Source organism: Protobothrops mucrosquamatus, unplaced genomic scaffold (genome assembly GCF_001527695.2).
Source record: "Protobothrops mucrosquamatus isolate PMUCROS unplaced genomic scaffold, P.Mucros_1.0 scaffold60, whole genome shotgun sequence".
Lineage (NCBI taxonomy): Eukaryota > Metazoa > Chordata > Lepidosauria > Squamata > Viperidae > Protobothrops > Protobothrops mucrosquamatus.
Window position 1 is genome coordinate 671,020 of NW_015386439.1, and position 27,601 is coordinate 698,620.

The window sequence follows — 27,601 nt, forward strand, 5'->3', positions numbered from 1 at the left end:
TCCCCTGCCCCCAATTTATCTGCAAGAAAACATTCTTATACGCAATTAGGTTTTGATTAAAGGCAAATGGTGCCGAGGGATGGAGCAGCTACAAATGTGGTTGAGAGCTTGAAACTGCCGTTGATGCAGAGGGACATTTTAGGTCAAGGTGGTTTAATTAAGAAGTACCGAGATCTCGATGTTGGGGCTGGAGATCAGCGAGGGATAGAAAATCTCCCGAGTGATGGGTTCTGGTCAGGCACTGAGCAGTTCAGGATGTGTCCTTAGCTTCCCTTCCATGTTCTTGTGGATCTTTTTCCTTTCTTGCCCCGCTTCTTTGTCATCTGAGCAGCCAAGGCCGCTCCAGGCACTTTATAGTCTGTCTTTGTAGAAAGCGCTTTGTTGTGCAACCCTTGATTAAAGTATGATATTCCCTCCGCTGAAGTTACAGGGAGGTTGCTAAGAAGCAGTTCTCTACCATCTAAGGGAACGTTGCTTGGCTTGATGGCTCTGCGTTCTCTTAGCCCTGCTGGAAAGGGCCAGATTGAATGCGTCCCCTGCTTTGACGGCTTTGAACAGGGGCTCAGATGTATCCGCAGAAGAGTTGATGGTCATAAAGAGCGTCTACCTCAAAGACAGAAGACAGGGTAGTTTGCTGGCTTTCATGTTGAGTTGAGGAGGTTATGATTTGGAGCCCAAACTCAATGGACAGTTGGGAAATGCCATTTCCTTCTAACCAGGACCTATATCGTTCCTCAGTCCTGATGTGTCTTGGCCAAAAGTTTAGATCCCTGTTGAATGTAAGTCTCCTTGTCTGGAAGCCACCCTTGAATGGAGCTGTGGACCTTCTGTGTTGCTTCCTCTTGGACCCGAACCAGCCAAAGACATCTCTCTATCCTGGCGCCTCCGTGCAGCACAAATACCATCTCCAGCTTCCTCATTTCCGTGTGGCCTTTGTGACACACAAAATGTTCCCTGCTTTTTATGTCCCTAGAACATTTGTTCCCGTTGGTCTTTCAAAGTACTTTGCTTGTGAAGGCATCTTGGCTTCCTCTGTGGCAGTAAGGTTGTTTTGGATGAAGCAGAAAGCTTGGCTCTTCAGTATGAGGACAGTCTTTGGCCATGTGCTAGGCTTTTGAGAACACCTCCTGTATCTCCCACTTCCTTCTATTTTTTTCAAGGTTTGTCCCCTGACTGAGGACATTTGCTTTTGGGGTGCCTGAACATTGCAGAGTGGGCTTGGGTAAGACCCACAAATTGAATTCAGAAGGAACTGCAGCCTCCAAGGACTGGTCCCCGGTAGACTCAGATACCTTCCTGCTTGGAGCATCGGGGAACACAGATCGTCCTCCTTGCTTTTTCACTAGTGACCCAAAGATTTGAGAATCCTCAATTTACAGTGTTCAGAATGGCTCTTTCTAATTAATAGGAGGTTGGAACATCTGCATCTTTAAGGCCAGTTTTTTTTTTTTAAAAGAGTTCAGATGTTCAGGACCTGGACAGAGCCTCGCTCACATTCCCCAGGAGTGGCTCAGGATGAGCAAAGGCTCCATCTGCAGAGGTGGGACCTTCAGGCAGGGTCTCTGGCAAATCTTCGAGCCTGACCCAATAATTCACTCCAGATGGCCCTCCAAAAAACGAACTCTTGGTAAGCCAGCAGATACCATATTTATACAATACCTGCAAATAGCTGAATGTCACCAGCTGAAGCGCCAACCATTTCTGAAGAACAGCGCCAAGTGAAGCGTGTTCAGATCGTCCCATCCGGGCACAGCCTGGCCCTGAAGGACTGTAGGACAGAGCGTCTTGTCCAGGCAGGGATGCAGCTGGGAAGTAAACCAAGCCGACAGAAGACATTCTTGGTCCCCGATGCCATCTGGGCTTCCCTTAACAATGCCAAGTGCAGGAGAACCCAAAGTCGCACCTTTGGCAGCCTGGTGGGAAGAGGATCCCATCTGGCTTGTGTTTCTGGGATTGAGCCATGGTTCCTTTGTCCTTCTCCAGCCCCAGATGGCCTCTGGGCACCTGTTCAGACCGCCCAGCCTTTCGGGGATGGGCCCTCGGCTGACCCTCGGATCTGTTCAGCCTGGCTTTTGTTCACCGTAGCACAAATGTTGCCTCTTCTGCCTAGAGAGACAAAATTTGGGGGCAGCACCTTCTTTAAGTACAGTCCGTGAATATGAAGAAAACAAGACCCATGTTTTCCTGATCTGGATGGTGGGAGCACAGGTTTCAGTCACATTTCCTCCCACGGTTTCTGCGTGGGAGAAGGAGGACGGCTCGGAAGAGACCGAGTGAAGACTCTTCCCTAAGAAGGAACTGAAGGCTTGGGCTCTGGGTCTCAGGGTCTCCTTGCTGCTGCTTCATTTTTCTACTCTCCCTGCAGTTCTGGTTTTTTTCCACCTGCCTTTTCCTGCCAGTCATATGTGCAGCTGTCAGATTTGTTCCTAAATGTCAGGACTCCGAGGGGGGCATCTCATCCAAGAAGCTGAACATGAAGTTTCCACTTTGGAGGTCCTTCTCTGCTGCCCTGTCCTGGCCTTGGGCAAGCTGCTGCCTTGGCTGCCTCCTGCTCTGGGGATCAGAGAGTGGACCTCCTAGTGGCCCACGGTTGGTGGGCCTGAGTCTTTGGGCCAGACAGGCCCCGAACCAGTGCACAAGAGGATTGTAGGTGGCCTGCAATTGATTTCAAGGCTGGAGAAATGATCCTTTGTTCACCCAGGGAATGTTGTGGAGAATAACATTTTCCTCCATAGTTGATTTCCAAAGCTTCGCATCTTCCATCTGAAACAAAATCAAAGTGATTCTGTTGGTGGTGTCTGCCCTTAGACCAGGAGTTGGGGGGAGCTTGAGTTGCCCCATTCCAGAGCTCTCCATGGAGCCCCAGAGACTTGATCTGAAGCTCATGGAAGCCACAGCTGAGATCTGCAAGAAGTCTGCAGAGCTGTCTCCTTGTGTGGAAATATGATGGATGGTCCACTGAAATGCTTTTTTACAGTTCACTGTTTGGGAGTGATTCTCAGAAGGAGGCAAGGTTGATTTGGAGCACATCTAAGCAATTTTCTGGTGATCGCTTATGGGCGAGAGCAATGGCTGTTCACGCATCCCATGTCCCTGGGGGGATGGTTTGGCTGAAAGAAGATGGCCCAGGATAGCGCATGTCCTTGGATCCAGTCTGTTGGAACTGGCCAAGAGAAGATCCTTTGAGTCTGCGTGTTTTAAGGTTGATCCTGGAAGAATCAGATGGGGAAGTGACAGAGAGGACCTTCACTTTGTCTGGGGGTGTAATTCACAACTGGGGTTGATGCAGGCCAAGAAGACAGGGGCCTCCGGTTGCCATTCAGCAGGGTGACATGTGGCTGCATCTGGAGCAATCCTGCCTTTCCTTTACCCTTGATTCAATAGTGGCCTTTGCCACTTAACAGATCTTCCACGCCCAGAGGTAGCTTATTCCCGAATTGCCAGTAATTGGTGTTAGGAATGTGCCACCTCTGGGCATGGAAGTGCTGTGAACTCCCAGCTTTTGGTTCCAGATTTACTAAAGGTGGCATTTTCCACCTGGGTGGCCTTCAAAGATGTTCTCAGCTCTGATGTTTGCTGTCCTTTGAAAGAGGGACGCTGGAATGAGCAGTTCCCCCTGCCAGCCTGGCCAGGGCCTGGGAGTTTGGGGGGGGGCACAGCTGATACTCGCAGGGTGAATGTGGTCTGAAGGAGATCCTCCTCCCCCCCCCGTCCCATATTCCTGCAATTGTGTTCCTGGGAGTCAGATCAGAAGAAGGAGGGATGCTGAGGCAGACGTTGAGGGTCCTCGTCAGCAACCTGCTCCTAATGCTCCCAGCTCAATGGAGCCCCTTCCCCGGGGCAGCTGCCTGCCGCGAGAGGATTCCCCACACGAGTCTCCCCTCCAGCCCTTCCCTGATTGTGCTGTGCTGAGCGGGCCCTTTCCCTCGGCCGTCTATTTTTGAGTTCTGCGTGTGGAGGCGTCTCTGGAGAGACATCAGCCTGTGCATCTCATTCGCTTTGTACGCTAAAGCAATCTTGGGGAGGGAGTCTTGGGTGAGTAATGCCCACCTTCATCTTGGCCACCGTTGTTTGGGCTGTGGGGGAATCTTTCTCTCCCCCTCCCACTTTCTTCCCTGTGGGGAAAGGCCAGGACCCTCCCTGGGGCTCATTTCACTTTCCCTGCAGGAAGGGTGGGAGGGGGCTGGCTCTGGCTGAGGACAGACAGGGAAATCTCAGCTTTCCCTTCTGTAGTCAGCATTGGGGGTGTGTGTGTGTCAGACCTGTTGAACAGGAATGGCCATGTCTGGGCCCCTCTGTCCCCCAACACTCCCACCCTGGGCAAAGCTAAGCCTGCCAGCCGGCTCTGGGCATCTCTGTTTGGGATGGCAAAGGCAGGCAGGGGGCTGGCGTTGGGCCTCAGTGTGGGGAAGGAGGCCCCTCTAATAATGGCCACGCTTGAACTGGCGGTATTGACCGGAAGCGAGATTTTCAAAGCGAGGTTCAGGGAGCCGATGGGTTTCATCTGGAGAAATTCAGCTTGCAGCATTTCTTTCCATATCCCAGGGAGCAGACTTTCGCTCTTGGCCCGGCGTGCAGCGGGTGGGAGAGGGGCCTGGAGTCAGGGCAGACCAAGGGAGTCTCCATCAAGCCCGTCCTGGAGAGGGGATGGCAGGCAGAGTGAGTGAGTGAGGGGCACCTGGTTCCAGAGAGGAGAAGAGCTCCCTTTTATTAGAGCTGGTCCAATGAAGGCCCAACCTAGTACGACTCTAGGAGACTCTTCATCTTCTGGCTCAGCTGCCATTTCTCGGGAAAGAGGGGCTAGTGGTTAAAGCCGGCCGTTGAGCTTTGCAGCTGGCCTGGCTCTTTGGCAGGACCTCAGGGACACCTGGTGGGAGCCAGGGTGGCTTTTACCACCTTTGGCCCCAGAAAGAAAAGCCTCTCGGCGTGAGCCTCTGGCTTTGTGCCAGGCGAGAGAGGAGCTGGCAATGCCAGGAGCTCTAAATGGCCTCTCGGGACAGTGTTCAACACCTTCAACAACATCAGAGGGGGCTTCTGTCTCCGGGTTCAGAAATGCAGACGTTTCCCTTTGCAGAGCAGTTTTCTTTCCCCTTTTCCCAGGAGAGTTCAGGTGTTGCTCCCAGAGACCGTCTCTCCACACAGCCCAGGCCAGGCCAGCTAGCAGCGCCCACGGGCCGTCATGAACGGCAGACTCCACCAGCCTTCCAGAGTGTTGGGTTCCTCCAAGCAATTTCTGGCCCTGATTGCCTGGAGGGGCTTTGGCGGAGAGAAAAGAGGGGTCCTGGGTGCCCATTCCTTGTCTGTGTGGGTCTCTCACAGAGGCTGAGGGTGCCCCAAGAGAGCCCTTCCTGAGGCCCAGCAGGCAGCCTCTAATTCTGGGGTGGGGGACCCCCTCCCGATGAGAATTGGCGTCTCTCCTGGGAGCTTCGCACCTTGGCAGAGGGCAGCTTCTGAGTAATCTCAGATAATATTGGGCTCTTTTTTTGTCTGTCTGTCTAATTGACAGCTAATTGTCAAGCAGCCGTGTATTTTGAGGAAGAGAAAACAATCGTAGTTAATCACAGCTTATTCCTGTTAATGAATCGGAGTCTCTAGGCTGTTTTCAGATAAAGGCCTGTAATTTACCAGTTAAGAGCTTAATTTCCTGAGGTGTGCGTATGACTGTCGTCTTTCCTCCCACCCTTCAATTTTCTAGAAGCAGTTAATGTATTAGAATTCCAGGATATTAAACTGGCTGTATTGAAATGCAAAGGAATCCAAGAAAGGATCTGATAAACCCTCAGAGGCCTCACGGGGCACTTAAGCTGCCCTTCGGATTATTAATAACAGCTGCAGTGGTTGGTCTCCCTGCCCACTGGAAAATTTGGCTCTGCTCATTGTCCCAGTGAAGATCGTCTCTTACCCAAGAACAGATGTGTTGGATTTCAACTTCCATCATCCTCAGCCAATATGGCCTTTGGATCGGGAGCTCTAAAGCATCTGGAGGACCTGGATCAGAGGCCTCCAAAGCTTCCCCCATTTCCATCCCCCTCCATGCCTTCTGCTGAGACTTTGCCTTCCTGCTCGGCAGAGTTAGACCTTCCACTCCTCCAAAACTCTCTTTCCTAAAATACCTTCCACGCAAAACCAGAGAGAGGAAGTGCTTAATTAAAGGGCTGAAGCCAACCTTAAGACTGTCCAAAGCTCTCCATCTGAGGGACCTGATTAACCGCACATTCAGACAAAGAGAGAAAGGAATCAATTTTCACACAATGCTTAATTATTTATTTATAATACCAGGCAATGCACTGGATTCACCTAACAAAGAGCTCTCTGTATCAGAAGGGGGGGAGGGAATTCAATATATTTCCTCCTTGGTTTTACACTTTGCCCCCATCAGGAGGCAAGGAGTTACCTAAGTTTGTAGAAATAAAAAACAGATGAGGCAGAGATTAGGACAGGCGCAAGTAATACCCAATATTTTTTAAAAAAAATACCAACAAACAGAGCTTAGAGAAAGATCAGCAGTCTGCTCTCCAGAGTCTTACAAGAATTGCTTTTTTATCTACTCCTGTGGTGGGTTTAATTTCTATTTGTTGTCATTCATTAATGTTGTTATGAAACCTCTTAAACGGTGTAGATGTGTGTTTACAGAGGAAGAGCAGGATCACCAGGTTCCTAAATACAGAGCAAATATTCCTGAATGCTTCCAGAAGCTGCTGATTGCAGAACCCCAAGGGGGCTCTGGGGATGGAGAGGCAGCCTTCCAAAGAACGGGTCACGTCAGCAGCTCCAGAGAAACCTGCATTGCCCATCGTGAACTAGTTCCGCCGACCCAGGTCACCAACTGCCGTGTGCTAGCAGAGGGCTCCCAAGCACGAGAAGCCTGCCCAATGTACCTGGGGAGCAGGTTTATGGATCTGGTTGGTACGGGGAGGGTAGGATGGGGCCCCCATCGTCTTGAGCCCCCTCCCATCCTCTTCTTGCAGTTGTCCCAGTGTGAATTCTGCCTCTGAGCAGAGTTTCGTAGAATTAACCCTCTGAAGGAGAAGTTGGAGAAGTCTACGGAAATATTTCATGTGAGACTCCATTTAATTAAAACCTGGCTCTTAATTGGCAGTTATGTAGTATGTCTATCCTGCTTGGAGCCAAGCTGAGCATGAATTATTCGGACGTTGATAATTTAGCAGAGAGCAGCGAATGGAACTCGAATCGACGCCTCATTTCCCTCTAATGGTTTCCATCCTCCTCCTTTCCTCCACTTTCTCTTCTCCCGATCTGGCAGGGGTGGCAGCTAAGACACTACTGAGCAGATGGATCAAAGCTTCTTGATGTCTTAACCATCTCGGTTTGGGGAAAAAGCCTGGATGAGGTTGGAAAATGGAGAAGAACTGCCGTGCTTAATAGAGCGCTTACCGGAAACCTTGGCAGCTCTTCCCTCTTTGTTTGAAATGCAAAGACGGAAATTCCATCACTGGAATGTGCAAGTGAGCCAAATGTCCCCCCCCCCAATTAATTAGCTTAATCAGGGAGGGATGGGCTTCAGAAGGGCCTGCTCAGCCAAACCTCTGCTGATGGACAGTCTTGCAGAAGTGACCTCTCACATACACACAAACATGCACATGGATGAACACAAGCTCCCTGACACGAAGAGGAGACCCGTTCTGGATTTCAAAGCCTCTTTGCATACTTTCCAGTAGACTCAGCTCCATGCACACGTCCAGCAAGTGTGAGCTGCATCTGCACCCCTTCTGCCATTGTGTTGGATCAGGGGGATGGGGGTGGCAGGGTCCAAGGGGATGCTTCTCTTTGTGAGATTGTCTTGGGGGGAGCTCCAGCAGTTCCTGAGGCCCGATGACCTTCTGAGCGCCGCACCAGGACCCCTCTGCACGTTCTGTGGCCATTTGTAGGTGGGAAGCAAAGATGCCCAGCAAATGCCCTAAACAAAGGAATAAATAAAACGCCCCTGAATGGCACACCTGGCCCTGCTTCGGTTGGCTCTTGTCCTTCCTGAAAACATCTGGCTCTTGAGTGTGCAAGAGGCTCCTCCCCCCGGGATGAGGCTTGCGCGGAAGAAGTGAAGGGCTTTAAATGGAAATGCCCTACTGTGACACTTGATCGATCGATGCCGGACCGTCCATGAGCAGATGCAGTGGCAAAATGATGGAGTTCATCAAAGGGACATTTCGGAGCCCTCGGCTGAAAACAAAAATTCTGCTGGATTGGGAAAAGGGACAAAAATGGGCAACTTAAGCAAGCAATACTTTATCATTTGAAAAAATTGAATGAAGGAAGAACATAAGAGAAGCTTACAAGAGGATTACTAGCATGGAGAAGATGCTTGGGGAGAGGTGCACCCATCTTCACCCTATAGGAACCTAGAACCCTTCAAAGAAATGTCTGGGGGGGCGCTCTGGGCAAATACCAGAAAATACTTTTTACCCAACATCTAATAATTCAGGACTACAAGGTACGGTGATGATCAGAACCTTGGACAGCTCAAAGGATCCCTCTATTCTGGTGGTGGAGACCAACCATGATTGTGTGATATAAAACGGTTTAGTTTAGAGCAGTGGTTGTCAACTTTTTCTTCACCACGGACCGAGGCCACGGACCCCCAAGACTTAACTCAAGATTTAACTCATAACATTTCTTCAAGCCTTCGCGGACCCCCTGTGATGACATGGCGGACTCCCCGGGGTCTGCAGACCGGAGGTTGAAAACCACTGGCTTAGAATTTGAACCCGAGCTGGCTGTCTTCTCTTAGGAATTGCTTTCTTAATTTTCCATTTCCCCCTCCTTGGGTGCATGTCTAAGTAAACCTAGGGCCGTGCAGCCAACAATGATTATTTCTTTAACATCCATGTCAATTTGATGTAATGGAATGAGGAGCTGGCGTCTTAAATCCCTAGCAAACTTTCCCCCTTGGAGAGTCCTGTCTGAAAGCTGCTTTCTGCAGCTTCTAAATTGGGGGGGGGTGTTGTCATTCATGGGAGGGGGAAGGTCCCTTCCTCCAGCATTTCCTATGAAGGGACAGCCCTCGTCCAGGCCCCTTCGGGAAGGAGTCTGCCTTCGCTCTTGGTGCAGTCTTTATCTCCCCTGGCAGATGGAGAGTCAGGAGCACTGTGAAAATGTTATTTATTGCTGAGGCTCACTTTCCTATAAAAAACGGACATTTGACTTGGTTTATTTCAGAGAGAATTACATCAGCTCACCCAGGACAGCCGCGGCATCGCCAGCAGTAGCGAAGCGTTTAATTTTCATCTGGAGCCCGAAAAGGCTGTCCAGGGAGCCAGAGAGATGATTTCACTCTGAGCAGGCAGGTGCCAGGCCTTTGCACCTGGGCAGGATTCGGCCTCAGCAGCCGAGGCAGGCTCATCGTGGGAGGGGAGAAGTGCACAAGCAGCCCCAGACTGGGGACCCCGAAGAAGCAAGGGAAATCTCCGCCCATTAGTCCCGCACCAAAATACTTGAACTGCTTTAAAAGCAACAAAATGAATGACAAACGAATCAATCCTCTTTTGGGGTTGTTTGGAGCATCGGCTCAAGTACAGCTTGCTTGCGCGGCCTACAGCAGCGGCTGCAATTTTGAATAAGCGGAATTACATTATTTTGGAGAATCTCTCTGGATTGCCTCTTTCCAAAGATGACTACAATTTGTAATTTTATTCATAAGCTTTCCTTTTTTCTTTGCAAAAGCCCTGCCGAGTGCAGAGAAACACTCTCTTCCCCTTGCTAGGGGCGTCGGCGCTGTTGTTAGCAGACAGGTGACTTTGAAAGTTCTTTAGAGGATCGTGGGGGGCAGAACTGTAATACATTTTGAGAACTTGACGGCTGTTTTATTTAATTCTCATTATGTTTTTATACAGTGCAGGCAAGTAAGTACTATTTCTTAAAAAAAAAAGCTTTATTCTCTGCAAAGATGGCTCTGTCCTAGGTTTTGGGGAGGTTGCTGCAGCGTTCACAGAAAAAACAAAGCATTTGGGGACTAAGGAGGTCTCCTGGCCTACATCACTGGAGGTTGCAACTGCTGCTCATTTGACGGTGCCTGTATTTAATCTACTCACAGCTTTTTGCAAATTGATCAGTGGGTCTTAATGGGCAGATTTAACAATGACTTAAACAAGTATCACTTTCTCTGTTGACGTTGAGACTGGCAGGGCAGACCTGGAGTAGGAGCATGTCTTGCTCTAACCAAAAGTTCCTGGTGAATTGGTGGTCTTCCCCAAGGTTGTATTTTGTGGTGCAGGAGCAGAATAGGTTGCTTCCATCCATGTTGCATTCTGGAATTCTTGAGGAAAGGTCAGCGGTCTAGAATCGAAGGTAATCCAGGAGATGGCAGGACTTCAGGGAACATTCTGAAGGAACAGAGGCTAGAAACTGGGGGGATGGTGTGTGGAGAGCTGAATCCCACCTTTGCACTGGAGCGAGCCAGCCTACTCTGGGCTTAAGTGACGTTTCTGGCCGGGTGTGAGCAGAGGGATCCCCTGTTTCTTCTTTAGAAGGCAGCAAAGACTCTCCAGAAGAAAATTTTCCATCAGAGCGGAGAAGCCTTTTTGCATGATTAGAACTGAGTGATGGCCAAGGCAGAGGGCGTCTTCATGCTTGCCTGCTTGCCTGCTGCTTGCAGATCTGGCCTTGGAAGTGAATGTTCCTGGAGCTCTGCTGCCTCCTCCCTCCCTCCCTCCCAATTTATGGCTTTTGGGAGATTCCAGACAAAGCTTCACTAATTGCAAGAAGGAGTTGTCTTCCCTCCCTCCCTCTTTTCCCACTAAGAATAACAAGAGGGTGGATTTGATGCATGGATTCTCAGTGACCAAGTGATCACCCAGGACTACTGTGTCCAGAATCCCAGAGGTCACAGCCGTTACAGCCCAAGATTTGTGGGTCCTTTTCCGGGGATGGTGGGGTGGTGGGAGACTCTGGGTGAGGGGCTCTTAAGCAGGCAAGGCTGAGGATGGGGTGGGAAGATGGCCTCCCAAGGTCTTCAGTGCAGCGTCCAGCATCTTGGAATTGTGCTCGGAGGACAATCCTACCTTCGTCCATGCAGTTCCAGCTGAGTGGCTGAGGTTGCTGGGGGCTTTTGAGCTTGCTGATCTTGGCAGCTCCTCCAGCAGTGCTGCCTGGGATGAGCTGACCTGCTTGATCTCAGCACAATGTTTTTCAGAACAATTTGATTTTGGCTTGCCAGCTGGAATGGTTCTCTCCCCCCCCCCCACTTCACTTGGCCTCCAACCTTTCTTTGAGGGCACCACAGTTCGGTTGAGGCGTCCATCTGTGTCTGTGCAGCTTTGACGTGTGAGGAAAGGTTGTGTCAGTTCTCCTTTTTTATTAGTTTGACATGACTTTGAAAATTGCTTTGATCTGGTGAAGGATGCTTTATTTGCAGAACATAGAGAAAATGGGAGATCCTTCCTTCCATCCATCCATCATCCATCCATCCATCCATCCCTTCATCCATCTCCCGATTTTCAGTGTGAATCCATTGGTTTACATCATTTTTTCCTGCTATTTACATTTTTTTTTTAAAAAAAGTTCCTTCTGAGGAGCAACAGACCTGAAGAAGTGGCAAATAGCTTCTGGAAATAGCAACTGATAGATGAATGCTACAGAGGCAGAATAAACAGTTTGGGAGCATCCGTTTCTCCAAAGTTGCTTTTAGTCAGCAAATAGCAAAAGTCAACACATGTCTGATGTATTAGCCAGATGCAAATAGTAAAGCTTCAGTTTCTGACACTGGTGGAATTAATGTGCATTTCCGTGCAAGGGATAAAAATGAGACTTGGTCCCCCCCCCCCCATGTCCTTTACACTCCCTGTCCACACACATGTGCACAGCTACAGTTTATTGAGGCAGGTGTAGCTTCTGCCTCGATAAACTGTATGTCTGCATATAGATTAACATTGCGCTAAATGGCCTTTTTAATTCTTTAGAATTACTCTACAGTTTCTGTCTGGCTGCTTGCCACAAATTAGTGATGTGTGTGCACAGAAACAACACTTTGAATTGGCTCTGAGTTTTTATCTGCTCGGTCTTTAGATAGTATTTAATTGGAGACAGAGAAGATTCTTAATTAGCTCTTTGGTGCAATGGATTGTAAAAACAAAATGAGAAAATCTAACACAATGTTTCTTAAACCTGGCCACGCTAAGATGTGCGGACTTCAGCTCCCAGAATTCCCCAGCCAACCTGCTGGGAGTCGGTCCATACATCTCAGAAGCAGCCACGTTGGGGAAAAAAACCCTCACAATCTAATGCCTCCCTGGCAAAGTAGCATCATTTAGGTTTTGAAGAGAAGGTGGCTTGTGGAAAAATGCATAATAAAATGCCACAATTCCAAAACTAAGGGACAAGCCAGCTCCTCGCCCTCCCTCCCTCCCTCCCTCCCTCATCTACCCCTGGCTGCTCAGCCAAGCTGCAGGCTGTGTGTGTGTGTGTGTGTGTGTGTGTGTGTGTGTGTGTGTGTGTGTGTGTGTGAGAGAGAGAGAGAGAGAGAGAGAGAGAGAGTCAGGACGCATGTCCAGAGAAATGGAAAGATTGGGCCGCTGTTTTGAGAGCGGACTGGGCTGTATTAAAAGGCAGGCTGTTGAGAGGAAGACGGGTGCTTTGAGGGAGGCAAGCCCTGGTGCAGGAAGGGCTCCCGTTTTGGAGACCCAGTGTGTAAAAGAGGCTTGCGGGAGTCCTGGGGGGGGGGAGGGAATGGATGGGCCAGCAGCCAGACAAATAGAATATACAAAATAAATATGGAGCGGAATGGAGTGGAATGGAATAGAACATTGGGGGCAAAGGCCAGGCCTTTCCTTTTCCAGAACAAATAAAAATAAAAATAAATTTAAAAAAATAAAAAAAATAAGGATAGTTTGGAGTGGATTGGAGTGGAATGGAACAGAACAGAATAGAACACTTTATTTGGCCAAGTGCAATTAGACACCCAAGGAATTTGTCTCCAGTGCAGAAGCTCTCAGTGCATATGCAAAGCAATGTTGTTGTTGTTGTTGTTATTGTTGTTATTAATCCTCACCATAATACCAATAAGAGGGGTAATAAAGAAGATAATAACAAAAGCAGCCATGCTACGTGGCTGATGAAATTGACTTTGGCTGCTTGACTTCCCTACTTCTGCCTCCCTTCGGGTCTCCTTCGGAAACTCGGATCAAGCCTCCCCTAAATGTGCACTGTCTGAAATGACACTTTGCAAAGTTGAGCTTTTGATGTTGGCTTAATATCCAGATAAAAATAATCATTTACATCTCAGTGGGTGGGCTTCTAAAGTCAGGCTGGGCTAATCTCCACTCGGATGGCTTCAGACCAGATTCTTGGAGGGGGGGGTAATTTTGCCTGCTTCCTCTGGAATTCCAGCCAGCTTTTCTGGTGACATCCCTCCCCCCCCCTCTGCGGTGCCGCCATCAGGAGCAAAGGCTGGTGACTCACTTCCAATTAGAGCTGATTTGATGTTAATTAGCCCAATGTTGCTGGCTAAGCTCTTTAGCATTTGTTCGAGGTGACAGACGAAAAGGCCTGGGACTTATCAGCCCTGCACTGGGGGCAAAGGCCAGGCCCTTCCTTTTTCCAGAACAGAAAAAAATAAAAAAATAAATTTAAAAAATTAAGGATAACCAAACCAGGCATTTTACTGCTGTGAGTGGGAAGAGAAGCTGGAGGGTAGTCTTTTTCAACTTGGCAACTTTAAGATATGTGGACTTCAACTCCCAGAATACCCCAGCCAGAAAACCTGGTGAGGAGAGAGGGGAAAAGAGAGGGGCTAGCAGAATATAGGGGGGATCCAGAGAAGGAAAGTGTAGGAGTAGGGGGCTGTCTAAAACTGCTTCCACAAAGGAGGGGACCTCCCCCCCCCCCGTTTGCCTTGGATCAAGGAATTCTTTGGCCTGCCATTTGCTTGCGGTCCACCCTTCCTTTCACCCACCCTAATTCCTCGGTTGCCATCAAACCACAATTCTCAGCTGGAAAGAGAGCGCCCCTCCCCCCCATGTTAGCGAGAGTGGCATCTGGGGTTCCTGGGTCTGAGCCCCCAAGGCTTCCCTTCCCCCCCAAGTTGGCTTCTTCTGCAGAGCGGGCTTCTGTTTTTCTTTCTCCTGCTTCAGGGATTTTCTGAATTGATTAGGGAGGAGTTGTTGTTTTTTCTTTCTCTTTAAAATAACTTTTCTGGATGTGGTCGTGGGTGGCCGCTGGTGATGGTTAGATCCCGCGAGGTGACTGCCCCGCTTCATTGGGTCCCTCTTAATCTCTAGCCGGTCAACCTGCTGTGGCATAAGAGACCTGCCTCTAAAGAGATTCTCCCAAGATGCCAGCATTTAATTTTTGCTTCGTTCAGTAGATCATCTGGAGGTTAATGCAAGTTAACAACCATAAATGGAGGGGGGGAGGAGGAGGAGGAGCAGTGGAGGGAAAAAAAAGAAAAACTGCAGAGGCAGCAAAATGCTGGGATGCTCCTAACCTTAATGCACCACTTCTCCTCCTCTTCCTCCCTGTTGGACGGAGAAGAAAGGGGCTTGGGCAGCTGCAGGGGCTCTTCTGGGTACTTCCTGGCCAGCTTCTCCTGCTTGACTGTTGGGGGGACAGAACTACACCCTCCTGCAGCCTTGAAGTGGAGGCACAGCCACCCACAGTTTTTGGATGTTCCCCAGGGCATCATTTTCTGATGGGCACCAGGGCTTTAATTCTGCTGAACTGAAGTCTCTATAGGATGGGGTGTATGTGGCAGAACTTCCTTCCTTCCTTCCTTCCTTCCTTCCTTCCTTCCTTCCTTCCTTCCTTCCTTCCTTCCTTCCTTCCTTCCTTCCTTCCTTCCTTCCTTCCTTCCTTCCTTCCTTCCTTCCACCTCCTGCCATTTTAAAACCATCTCATTGTTGGGCCATGTCCACTTCTGTGGGTCTAAACTGCCCCCAACCTGGTGACCTTCTCATCAGGAGTGCTGGTGTGCCCACCCCAGGATCTGGCCCAGTGACGCGGCTCGCTGTCTGCCTTGAGAGAGTCTGGAAGGGACGGGGGGGGGGGGCATTGCAAGGGGCCAGAGCTGCCTTACAGGGAGACATTCTGGGCTGCTCTGGAAAGTGCTGAACCAACGGAGACCAAAGGCAGGCAGGCAGGCGGTGGGTGGTGGGTGGGAAGCCATCTCAGATCTCCAGCGTCCTCTCTGTGCAGGGAGATCCTCTCTGGAATACATGCGAGACATTTGTTTAGCTTAATTCCCTTGGGGGTGTGGGGAGATAATGAGTGTACTTGTGTATCCAGAGCTCTCAATGGGCTGAAGATGCTGAGCGCAGGGACGAGGCCTGCCTGGGGAGAAACTCGGCTGGAAAACTAACATTTTTCCTGGCTGCCAATTAAATAAAATACCACTAGGTTTTCTTCCTTAAAAGAAGTATACTATATAATCTTTCTCCAAATCAGAAAAAAATCAGTTATTGTTATACAGCCCCATAGATATACATAATCATTTCTCGGCCCTCCTAGAATATAACAGAACATTAGAGATCTCCTGAATGTCCTCTGCAGATATATGNGGCTGGCGACCCCCAGGGGGAGGGCCTTCTCTGTGGGTGCCCCCACCCTCTGGAACGAACTACCCCCCGAGATCCGGACGATCCCGGATCTCTTAACCTTCCGCCGCGCCCTCAAGACATGGCTTTTTCAACAAGCGGGACTGACCTAGGGTGAATTTTAAATAGGGAATAATTTTTAAAGATTTTAATAATGACACAGTCATTAATATATTTGATTTTTAATTGGTTTTATAGGGGAAATGTTTTTTGTGTTGTTTTTTAACATGCTGTGAGCCGCCCTGAGTCCCGTGGGGAGAAGGGCGGCATAGAAGTTAGTGATAAATAAATAAATAAAAATAAAATATGTATAGTGGCCGACAATCCGGTGCTTTCTCCCTTCCCGGCTGCGGGGATGCTTCAGTCGTCCCTGCTCCCTTTTCCTCAGCTGGCTATTAATATTGGTATTTTAAAAAAATCCTCGGCAGCAGCTGTGTAGAGAGGCTGGGGCTTAGAGGAGAGCAGCCCCGGAGCTTCGGAGGCTGGATCGCCTTAGTTCTGGTCCGGGGCTGCCCCACACGGGTGGATTGAGAGCCTTCTGTTTGCAAGCTGCCTCCCGTTCTCTGCCGCCTTCGTCTCTTCTCCGGCTTGGAGCTGAAAGGCCTCAGGTCTGTCCAGAATTCTTGGGGTTATAACATGGATAACAGGTGGAAGAAGAAGGGAAGGAAAGGGCTAGGCGCAATTTTGGGGAGACTGCTGCAAAATGAATTCTGGCCGCTGCGCAACGAAGCAGAGCAGGAAGCATCAAAGGGAGAGGAAAATGGCTCATTGCTAATTGTAAAGTTGGATAAAGTCTCCCCGAATTCTGCCTACCTTCAATTCTTGTCCTGGCCCTTCCAGGGAGGCTGCGGAGGGAGGCCCGGCAGGCTCCGCGAAGTAGACGGCATCCTCGACCTTTCTCTCCGTACCGAGAGGTCCGACTACCGATTTACCTTCTCGGAGACCTACATTCCCAGACTCTTCAATGATTACTCCTAAAGACATTCCGTTAACCGAGACTACAGGACGGAAGTGGTCCCCAGAGACGTCGTCCTGGGGGCCAAACGTTGTGTGTCCTCCTTACTTATTAATTCCTTTGTTAAAAAGTCCTTTCGTTAATTACTCAGCTTTACATGTTAACCTATTGTATTCTGCTTTATGAAGCAAATTAATTTTTCCCTTCCGTGTTCCTTGACTGAGGAGAGAATGCCTAAGGTGGTTTGGTGAGGGAGCTTTGCCAGGGATGGGCTTGGAAGCCTTTTATGTGCAAATCAGAATGGAAGGAAGACTGATGGGGGGGCAGGGGGGGGCAAAGAGGAGTCATTTACTTTTGAGATAAAAAAAAAACATGCAGAAATGCCCCTCTGGAGGGAAAGCTTCAAAGCAGCTCCTGTCTGCTCCGTCCCCTCTCGCTCTTCCCTTCTGCTCTTGCGATTGTCCCGTCATCTGTGCAGTTTCAAGTGGGGCTGTCTTCAGCAGGACGGAATCCCTGCTCTGCTTCAGCTTCTGAGGCCATAACGGCTAAAGATGGAGAGTTTGCTTCGGAAGCACAAAGTCTGAACACCGATTCTTCTAGCTTTGCAGACCCTGGCAAGGTAGGCCGGCTCCTGGGGGTGAAGAGGAGCTCAAATGGTCCTCTTCTGCAGATCCCCCCATTCTTCCGTGTCCGGGGCCTTGCTCGGCCAGTGAGGGCACTTCCTCTCCGAAGGGCTTGCCTTTCCTGCCCCCCCAGACCCCCCCTGAGTTCAGGCTGTGGAGTGGCGGATCTCCTCCCTCAGGAGCCTCCTGGCTTTCGTCAGATGTGCAGGTGAGGTGACCTCAACACCAAAGCCATCCTGGGCAGGCCCCCCGTTTGGTTTCATTGCCGCCAGTGCTCCCTGCCCCTCGGTTTCCCCCTGAAAATCATGGAAGGGCTTTCGTTTTGCTATCTACAAATCAGGTAGCTGGACGGCTGGCGATGATGTTTATGCAACCTGAAGAGTTTTGATGCCTCCCTTCACTCCTGCCCTCGCTTAACAAGCATGGCGTGACTTCTGAATCCTGCCTGGCGCATGAGTCAACATCAAACTGAGCAAATCTAAGATGAAAGTCTCTCAGACCCAGCTGAGCACAATTAGGTATGGAAAGTGTGGCGTTCCTTCCACGAGGCGCTGAATCTGCAAGAATTATTCTTTTGAGGGCAAAGTGCTTTCATTTTGTTTTTGAAAGAGGGCTAGGCTCATCTATTTTCAATATCTGAGAAAGTTTTGATTTCCAGGCTGCGCCCTATTTTCCCGTTTAGAGGGAGCGAGGAGCATCTTCCTTGATGGGGCCTTGATGGAAACTTGAAGCTCTGCATCCAGTGGTGAGGAATCTTCAAGGAAGGAGAGATTCCCCACCAAATTCACCGAGATGGAGAATCTTAGCCCACCTCCAGAAAACAAAGCAGTGGAAAACTGGGAGGGTTTGTGTTCTGCCTTCCAAGCAAAAGTTTCCACATATATATATTTCCATTTGCCATCTTCACCATCTCCATCCTCAACCTCATCGCCACCATCATCTCTCTCTCTCTGTGTCTCTCTCCCAGCCCCTCCAGTGTCCACCTCTCTATCCAGCTGAGGGCTCTGGAAGAGCTGAGCCCTAGTACATCTCACAGGGCCCTGATGGGACCTCTGGGCTGGACCAGTCTGAGCTGCTGGCATCTCTATGGCCACTTTGGGAAGGACCTTTCCAGTTCTGACCCAAAAGCTCAGCCAACGAGGCCTCAGGACGAGAAATGGCTCTGGGTGGCCCAGCTCTTTTGCAGCACAACCAAGCCAAGGGTGTGCTTGTGGGAGAGAAAAATGACAACATTTTTTTGGAAAGTCCCCTGTTTACTCAGTCACTCCCCAATTTGGTTAATCCATTTGGCTGCCTGTAATTAGTCTGCTTGGCTTTCCAGAGGAGACAAGCCCATCCATTGTTTGGAAGGGAGAGTAGGCAGAAAGCAGCGAAATAGTAATCAAAGTTTTCTCCAAGGGGAATTCGGGGGAGAGTGCCATCTGCCTACTTATCAGCAGCCAGAGGAAATTACACCTCCCAGCTCTGCAGAATTCTTAGAAACACATAAATTGCAGGGCAAGGTTGGGCCTGCCAGGAGAGGTGAGAGGAACACCTGGGTTTTTGTAAACGCAGGGACCAGGAGGAGGGGACCGTGGACAGAAAAGTTCCCCGGCGTGCGGAGGGGACCAAGATCTCCAAGAGGGAACGTGGAATTCAGACTCTCAAGCCCTTTGAGAGATCAGCTCTGTTTCAGCACCACCATTTTTCTTCCAAATTGTTCCACCTGCAAGCTTTTTTTTTTTCCTCCAAAGGATAAATCAGCAAGAATTGATTATTCGGGAGAGGCTGATCTGCAAGGGAAGGTCCTGGGCTGTGATTTGACCTGGTAGCCCTCAGTGGCAATCAACAGTCATAATAGCAGGACTTACTTAGGAGAATCTCTTAAGAGCAGGTTCCCCAATGCCGGTTCCTGATCCAGGGCTATCCAGGGAGAGCAGAAGGGTCATGGCTGGCTGGGGAATTCCGGGGGTTGAAGTCCACAGGTCTTAAAGTTGCCAAGGTTGGACCTCCCTGAGTTAAAGGGTTTGGCCTTCAATCATCAGGGAGCTGGCACCGCAGCCTAGGGACACCTTTCACATACTGGCTTGTACTGGAAGGCAAGGAGGGGCTGGTGGCCAGCCAGGTGTTGCTGAACATCAGCTTCCAGCAGACCGTGGCAAGGAATGCCGGTTGGACCACCAGGTCTCCAGCTGCCCTGGCAGTAGAGGGTGCTGATGTTGCAGGAGATTAATGCTTCATTGCTGGAATCTGGTTAGGGATTAACTTGTTCTGCAACATTTTTTCCTTATAAAATAACCAGATTTGTGAGCCCCCCACAGCCACCTGCCTTCCGCTTCCTCCGGCAGTGCCGTCTCTCTCCCTGCAGCCTATCTTGCTTGGCCTGCCAGCCTGAGGATGCTCCTCTCTGCGTTCCTGGAGGGTGTCCACAGGACACACGTCCCCCAGCCGGCTACAAGCAAAGCCTTGAGCCTGCAGACGCCTCTGATTCAGGAGAAGAAAAAGGGCTCATCTGAAGCCCCGTTGGCCAAGAGGTTGTGTGAATGCCAGAACGCTCTCTTGCCCCCCTCCTTGCCATATGTGTGCTGCTTTTGCCTCTCAGCTTTGGGAACCCGCTCTAGCGCACCTGCCCCTTCCTGAAAAGCCCCCATTTGCTCTGTTGAGTTGCCCCCTCCCATCTCTGCCCTTCTGGTCCTTGCAAGGGGGGTGAGCCCAGGAGCCGGCCTGCCTTCCCATTTTATTATTTTAAGGCAAAATTGGGCACTGCAGTTTCTGTCCTGTAAATCGCAAAGAAGGTTCCAGAACAGAAAACCCTGAAGGCGAGTGCCAATTAAAGCTTAACGCACACCTGCTTGATGAGGGAAAAAACAAAAATCTAATTTATTTTGGGTGTGTGTGTGTGTGTAAGCTGCTCTCGTATTGTGTTCCAGTGAAATGTCTTGTTTCGTGAGCTTCATGCGCAGAAGCCAGAACCATCCCATTTTCAGGTTTACAGCGGCACGTCCAATAAAACCACCTCAGTGGCGGTGGTGCTTATTAATGGAGGTATTAATGGGTTCTGAGCGTTGGGTGATGCCCTTCCTTTCTGCTGAGAACAGCATTTTCTCGACCCCCCCTCCCCCACGTCTTGCAGCCGCTCGGTTTTCCTCTAATCCTTGTTTTCGGCCGCTGGTGGCCACCAGATGCTGGCGGTGCGAACACGAGTGCTTGGAGGACGGTGTGTCCAGAGTGGTGATCTCCCCCAGAACCCCTGCAGCCTTATCTGGCCGCTCCGAAGGGCAGGCGGTCAGCCTGGCGAGATTCTTGTCACCGGGGTGGGGGGGGACAAGCAGTGAAGCTTCTGCTGGAGACCATTCATGGGTGGTTCCGGTTCCGATCCCTGGTCATTAGTAGTGATGGGGATCAAGTGGCTGAGGTGGGCTGAAGATAGCAGGATCTTGCTGCACCACCTCCGTTCTTTGCTAAATCCTGGAGGAATCGGGCTTCTCCTCCCAGTCTGACCAAGCAAGGAGAAATGGGCTCTTTTTCTAATGGTCTGATTCTTGCTTGGGCATGGGGTCCTGCCGCTGGGATTTTGGGCAGGAGCCCCCAGAATTTCCACTCGTGGCAAAGGACGCACTAGATTGGGATACGATAAGGGGACAAAGGGGGGCTGGGAGGTGGCCCAGTTCCCTTTCAATGATCTTGTGGCGTGATACTTGCAGGTAAGGGCAGGTAAGGTAGCAGCTTACCTAGGAACAGGTGGAAACCCTTGCGGTGGGAAAGAAAGTCTCTGATCTCCCCTGTGCCCTCACTAGGTGGGTTTGCAAAGGGCCACCTGAGCCTCAGTTTCCCCTTCTCAGGATGTGGCCTGCCAACACTGCCCTACCTTGGAGGCCTCTGGGATTCACCACAACTCTGAAGATCTAAACTCCGTCACTTTCCCTCCAGGGAGGGGGGTCAGCTCACTGCAGCGAAATCCTCTTTTTCACGGTTGTTTACATGATGGCCCCACAACCTGTTCTTGGCCATTTGTGGTGATTTGGACACGATGTTGGCTAGCAAGACAGGGATGACTTATTTAGGGGTTAGGCTGTTTACAGGAGATGAATTGCCCACTGTGGAAGTGACTCTTATCATTTTAAAGTTTCACATTGTTGGTGCAGAAATGGCAAAGGCCTTGGATAAATGAACTTGGCCTTCTTGTCCCACCCATGAAATGCGCAGGGATAAAAGCAGATGAGGGGAGTTGGGGGTGAAGGGCCTTTTCAGGTGATGATGGACGTGGAAGGTTAACCAGAAGATCAGGTCCTCTGGTGGCTGCTTGATTCGTCCATTTGCCCACCAGATTCTACAGAGTTTTAGCTGGAACAAATGTAGTTATGAATAATTATGAAGGACTGGCTTCACATAGTTTTTTTCTTGATTTCTCTACATGCATAATTAGGCTTGGTGACTAACAGTTGGATGTGTTTGCTTTTTCCTTGAGAAATCTTCTTTTTGTGGGGTTAATCCAGCAACAATGTCTACGTGGGAACTGGCCATTCAGGTCGAGAGAGTAGAAGGGGCTTGTGTAATTGTTGGCAGGGCTGTCTCGCCCACCAAAAATCCTAAATGGGAAGACATACTCATGAGTAGAGGTGGAGAGCTGAGCCAAGGGACTTGTGTGACCCAGGACAGCTTGCCAGGCCACAGAGGGCAGAGAAGTACGTGGGAAGAAGCAGCTTTCAGGGTCACAAGCCAGCCAGCCCCTCAAGTGAAAGGTCTCCCCTTGCTGACTTTAATCCTGGAAGGAGCAGAGGGACCGCGAGGAGCCCCACTTCTCCTCCAGTCTAACATGAAGCTACCTTTCTGTTCTTTCTTGCCCTTTGCAGGATGAGATGTCTACCTTTTTCCAGTTTGGGGCTTCCATCCAACAGGAGGCCATCATCATGCTGAAGTTCATGCAATACTACGACTGGCACATATTCTCCTTGGTGACCAGCACTTTCCCCGGCTACCGGGACTTCATTGGCTTCGTCAAGTACACCGTGGAAAACAGTTTTGTGGGCTGGGACATGCAAAACGTGGTCACCCTCGATGCGGCTGTTGGAGATGCCAAGTCCACAATTCAGCTGAAGAAGATCCATTCTTCGGTCATCCTGCTCTATTGCTCTACAGACGAGGCCACATACATCCTGGATGAAGCCCGTTCCCTAGGCCTGACGGGCTATGACTTTTTCTGGATTGTCCCCAGCTTGGTCAGTGGGAACATGGAAACCCCACCTGACACTTTTCCTTCGGGGCTGATTTCAGTGGCCTATGATGGATGGGACTACAGTTTGGATGCTCGGATCCGGGACGGCCTTGGGATTATTACAACGGCCGCTGCAGCCATGCTGGAAAAATATTCCTTCATCCCTGAGGCGAAGACCAGTTGCTACGGGCAGTCAGAGTACGACGAACGCCCATCTCACATGCTTCACAAGTAAGGCTTCCTTTGTTCTTTAAAGCCCTGGAAAATAAAACAATCAGTTTTTGAGAGGTTGAGCAAAGCTTTTTCTGTGTCAACTCGGAACATGCTTCATCCATCTAGGGAAGCATTTGGAGAAGGCCTCCAGTGGCCTTGCGGGTCAGCCCGGTCTGATATTGGCTGCAGTAGGGAGGAAGGGAACTAACCCAATTAGACTGGTTAATTTGGCCAGGAAAGATCCTGAAGAACCTGGTGGTGGTTCACAGCTGGTTCAAGAGAGCTGGGGTGGCTGTGGGCAGCTCCTTCTTCCCAGGGACTTTGAGCCCGTCAGACACTGGCAAGCAGAGTAAATTCAGGCTGCTTGTCTCATCTGCATGTTGCTGAAAACCCAGATTTCATTTGTTAGGCCTTGAGCCAGGAGGAGATGACCCTGTAGCTGGTGATGTCACTGGATGCAGGAAGGGTGGCCTCACTTGGATCAATTGCTTTGAACTGACCTTTGCTGTCTGTCCCAGCCAGCACACGCCGTCTTTCTGGGGGTGGGGCCCACCCCCTTGCCCATTTGTCTTGGTCAGTACTCATGCCCTAAACCCTCCACAGACGCCGAACTGTCTGTCTTTGCCAGCAGCTCCAGGCTGAAAACATCACATTAAGCGGCATGAGTAGGTACCAGAGCTCAGGGCTCTTTGGCCAGGCTGTCTCAGTGGAGCAAGGAGAACTGACCTTGAAAGGAGGGTGGCTTTAAGAAGGGGAGGGCTTAGATCCGAGAAGGGTCATATTAATATTCAGAAGCCATCCCGCCGGAATCCTGGAGATGTAGCCACCAACCTTGGCTGTTGTAACCTGAATACAAATAAGAAGCATGTTGGAAAAACAGTTCTCATTACTAAAACTGTTATGGGGACAGAGTTGTCGTTATTTGTATATTTCCTTTTTTAATGGCCAGTGACTTTTTTCCCTCTTGATGTTGGGGATCTTCTTTGTGGTTGTAGATGAAGCCCAGAAGTGGCCCATCCAGAAGGGAAAATGTCTCTGCAGATACGAAATAAACATGGAGGAACAATTGTTTGACGAACGGCTGTCTTCGCGGTGTTTGTGCTGATGCAGGTCCCTATCCTCCTAAACCCCTCTCCCCTTTTCTCAGGGGGAACCTCTCAGCAGCCCCTCGCCTTCATCTCTGCAGAGGGCCGGATATTGATCATACTTTTCTCAAATGTTGTCCGCTTTTGGCAACACAAATCATGAATATGGATACAATCACCCATGGACTGGCACTGATAGTTTTGCAGCCAGAAGGCCAGAGAATCACTTTAGAAGTCAGGGAAATCTGAATCTTTCCTCCTGTGCAGGGGCTCCCGTCTTCCATGAAAGACCCGTCTTGAGTGAAGCTGGGATTGGCTTCTATCGCCACGATCACATCCTTCTGTTCTAAGGGTGGGGAGTCCCTGGCTGGACTCCCAGCCCATTCCTAACACTGTCCCAATCTGGCCACTTCTTGAGGTCTTCTCCAGCTCTGGTTAGCAGCCATCAAGAAGGAAGGCAGCTCAGTGGGGGGCTGTCCTTGGTGCTGCCAGCAGCAGCAGAATCCCCTGACGCAGCTGCCGTTTCTCCCTCAGGAGCCACGCTGGGTGCTCCTTGGCCAGCTCCTCCACCCTCCCTGATGGCCCTCAGAGTCACACGGTTGTCTCGCCTTGTCACCCCACCCAACTTTAGTTTTGGAGCGTGAAGGCCTGCAGGCGGAAGAAGGATGCTTATAGACTTGGGTGATGTCACTTGACCCCACCCCAATCCTGCTTAAGGGGGTTCTGAAAGCCCCAGGGCCACCACGTCCCTCTGAGCCCCACTCCATCCTGTTCTTGCTGCTGTCAATGCAGCATTTTTTTCTGTGCCCATTGAAGCCATGGCCGGCCTTGCAAGAGAGAGATGCTGAAGCAGCTGCTTGTCATTCCTGGGATGCTGCTGCCCTTATTAACTGTTACCAGCCTGCACAGCCCTTTACGCACAAAGCACCTCCTTTAAATGGAAGATTATCCCGTTTGCAGATTGTACTGTCAGACACCCCCTGCAGCCTAAAAGCCCAGGAAGGCAGGCAGGGAGCCCAGAAGCCACAGCCAGGAAGAGGGTGGGTTGACTCCTCTGCTCTGCTCTCGCTCGGCTAGGGGCTTAAGGCACCAGCTTCTGAGTCCTAAATTATCTGGGAGCTTCCAAAGACTTTGGAAGGGGAGGAAGTTCTGAATTAAGGGCAGAGAAATGGGAGGGGGCCAGGAGAGATCCAGAGGGCGGAAGGGGGTTGAGTCTTCCAGCGCAGGGCATTCACCACGGCCAACTTGCCACAGGACAAGAGTTATACAAATATCACATGGTGGAATAGAATCATTGAAGAAAGGATGCAAAAGGAGGGACAGAATGAAATGTGAATGACAAAAATTAAAATAATTTATTTATTTTAAATAATTAAATTGAATTGTTAAATTGTCCTGTGGCAGGTTGTCCCACAGTTAGTTGGCTGTGTGAGTTGGCTGCGGCGACTTGTCCCACTGGGGAATGAGGGCAATAAGGGTTGTGTGAGGAGAGACCAACAACAGAAGTTTCTTTTGTGTTGTTTTGTTTAAAAAAAGGTTTCTCTTGAGTAGAGCTGAGACCTTAGCAACAGCATGGGGACGGTTTGCTGCAGACATCTAGGCTTTTCCAATTTCCTACTCTAAGCTGTTGGGATTTTCTGGTGTCCCCCACCCAGCTACTAAATAGGTCCAAATGCTCCTTGGCTTTTGAGATCAGTTGATGGGCAGAAAAGGGGTGTGTGTGCAGATTGAATAATATTATTCAATAATTAAATTATTCTGGAAGAACCAGGGTGTCTCTGTCTGTCTGTCTGTCTATTCACCCATCCATTCATCATGTCTGTCTGTCTGTCTGTCTGTCTGTCTGTCTGTCTGTCTGTCTGTCTGTCTGTCTGTCTGTTTTCAAGACCAATGGAAGGGAAAAAGAGAGTGATAATCACATTATTGGAAGATCCTGTTTCCTACTGTCTGAGATCTTAAAGCTGGAATCAGGGACTCCTCCTTAGACACCCAATTCTTGAGTGTTGCTCAGAAACGCTCCTTCCTCATGACTCTTGGCCTAGATATCCCTTGCATTGATTTAATCTGACATTGCTACATTCCACTGATTGAAAAGCCAAGAAGCGGATGCCAATAAGGCTGCATATCGGTGGTGGACCAAACTGAAATTATAAGTTGAAGCCATCCATTATGGCAAAGTTGCTCTGCAGCTGCTCTCTGAAGCTATAGCCCATTTCCTTGATTGGGAGCTTTGAGTTGAGGCTTGGAGGGTTGAGAGGACTGGCGTAAAATTAGGGAGCATTGTAATCTGGGGGAAATGTAGACCAGATTGGGGGGGGGGTGAATAAGGAGAGGAGGGAGTGAGGGAAGCTGCTTGGCCTTCCTTCCCAGTTCACACCAGGGCATTAATTAATTAATCCCTCCCCTCCTTTTGGGGTGAAGGAGGAGGAACAGAAACGAGGGGTGTGACTTCATCTTCTTCCTCTCTGCTTTGCTGCCTGTTAGTCACGAGAGCCGTATATGTATTCCAGAAGAGGGGACAATCCTGTCACCCCCTCAGTTGGCAGGGGTGAAGGCCTGACAGGGAGATGACCGATTGCCCCCCCGTATGAGAAACCAGCTGGATCTCTGTAGCAACCCTGGGGAGGGACCGGTCTACTCCAGGGGGAGCTGGGCTCAGGGGCCCTGGCTCTGCCTCTTGCGCTGCCCTCCTAGCTGGCAGGGAGCAGAAAGGGGGGAGAGGGCAGCCTTCGGGAGCGGAGGACTTGTTAGGGGCAGCAGCAGCCGCCAGAGTCCAGCCACCAAAACCGCTCTGAGGTTGCCAGCTGAACAGCCAGAGGCCGTTTCTTCTCCCAGCTGTCCGGCTTCAGGCCTTTGGCTGGCCTCCAAGAGCAGGGCTGGTGGTTTGCAAGTAAGGTGATGATGATGCTTGGGTATTTTTCCCCCATTACGAAGAGGAGGAATATTTGGACCGGAACAGGCAGGCCTGGTGGAAGACATCCTGCACAAATGGTGGAACCTGGAAATATTTTCCCTTCTGGTGTTTGGGTTTTTCCTCGCCAATGTATTCTTAATGCCACTGACAGAGATTTGCATAATTCCTCTTTCTCAACGTGCATTCCTGAATCAAGGGTGGTGTGGAGCCCCGATGGGCATGGATGCCCCCCCCAGGTTAGGCTCGTTGCTTCATCCGGATCGGTTTTGTCCCACTTTCCTTTCCACTCGGCAAGTGCTCAGGATGTAAGGAAATGGTTAGAAGTTAAAAGCATGAATTAAAGTGATGATTAAAATCAATTGAGTGTTAAATGCCTGGTAGAAGAGATGCGTCTTTGCAGAGTGAAGGGGGAAGGAGCAGGCAATGCCTGTGAATGTGGGTGTGTATTTGTGTGTTCCGCATCCTGGGAGCAAAGCAGCAGAGCCTTCTTGCAGGTGTGAGACAGGTGTAAGACCCCTGCAGACCTTTTGAGGCAGGAATTGTGGGATCCACCTGCTTTCAGGCTGGCTGGCAGCCTAGTCTGCTGCATTCTGCATCGGTTGCCGCTTCTGGGGCCTCCCCAGTTCGAGCGTGTTGCAGTAATCCAGATGGGATCGTGCAATCCAGCACGCCCAGTTTATCGCATGCGTCTCGTGATCCAGCCGCCCTTCGCCCGCTGCAGTCCTCCAGTGGGCTCCAGGAGGGGGGCGGGCAGCGGGATTCCTCTAGAGGAGGCTTAGCCTCTCAAACCTTCTGCCCCTCCAGCGACAGTAAGTGGTGTTCACGTAGAATTTCTCGCTTGCATCTTGACTGCCGTGGCAATAATTGTGAGGGTGATCGTTGTGACGTGCACCCTGCACCAGAGTGTATTGCACACAGCCACACGCAGCTGTAATGTAGTGTGTCGACTGCCCTGCCCGAGTGGGGCTTTCAGGCTGGTGCTCCAAAGGTGAGGTTTCACTGCAGTGGCCTCATTCCCACATTTCTCCTGTCCTTATTTTATCTTGTTGCGTATTTTATCCCCGGGACGATCATTTTT

General features: G+C 50.2%; 1 protein-coding gene across 1 annotated transcript in view; it reads left to right on the forward strand.

The window, feature by feature from the left end:
• GRIN2A (glutamate ionotropic receptor NMDA type subunit 2A) overlaps positions 1 to 27,601 on the forward strand; it is a 53,602-nt gene that overhangs the window by 10,795 nt on the left and 15,206 nt on the right. Inside the window, exon 2 of the mRNA XM_015812009.2 lies at positions 21,950 to 22,542. Coding sequence (XP_015667495.2) covers positions 21,950 to 22,542 — 593 coding nt within the window. The remainder of the gene's footprint in view (positions 1 to 21,949; positions 22,543 to 27,601) is intronic.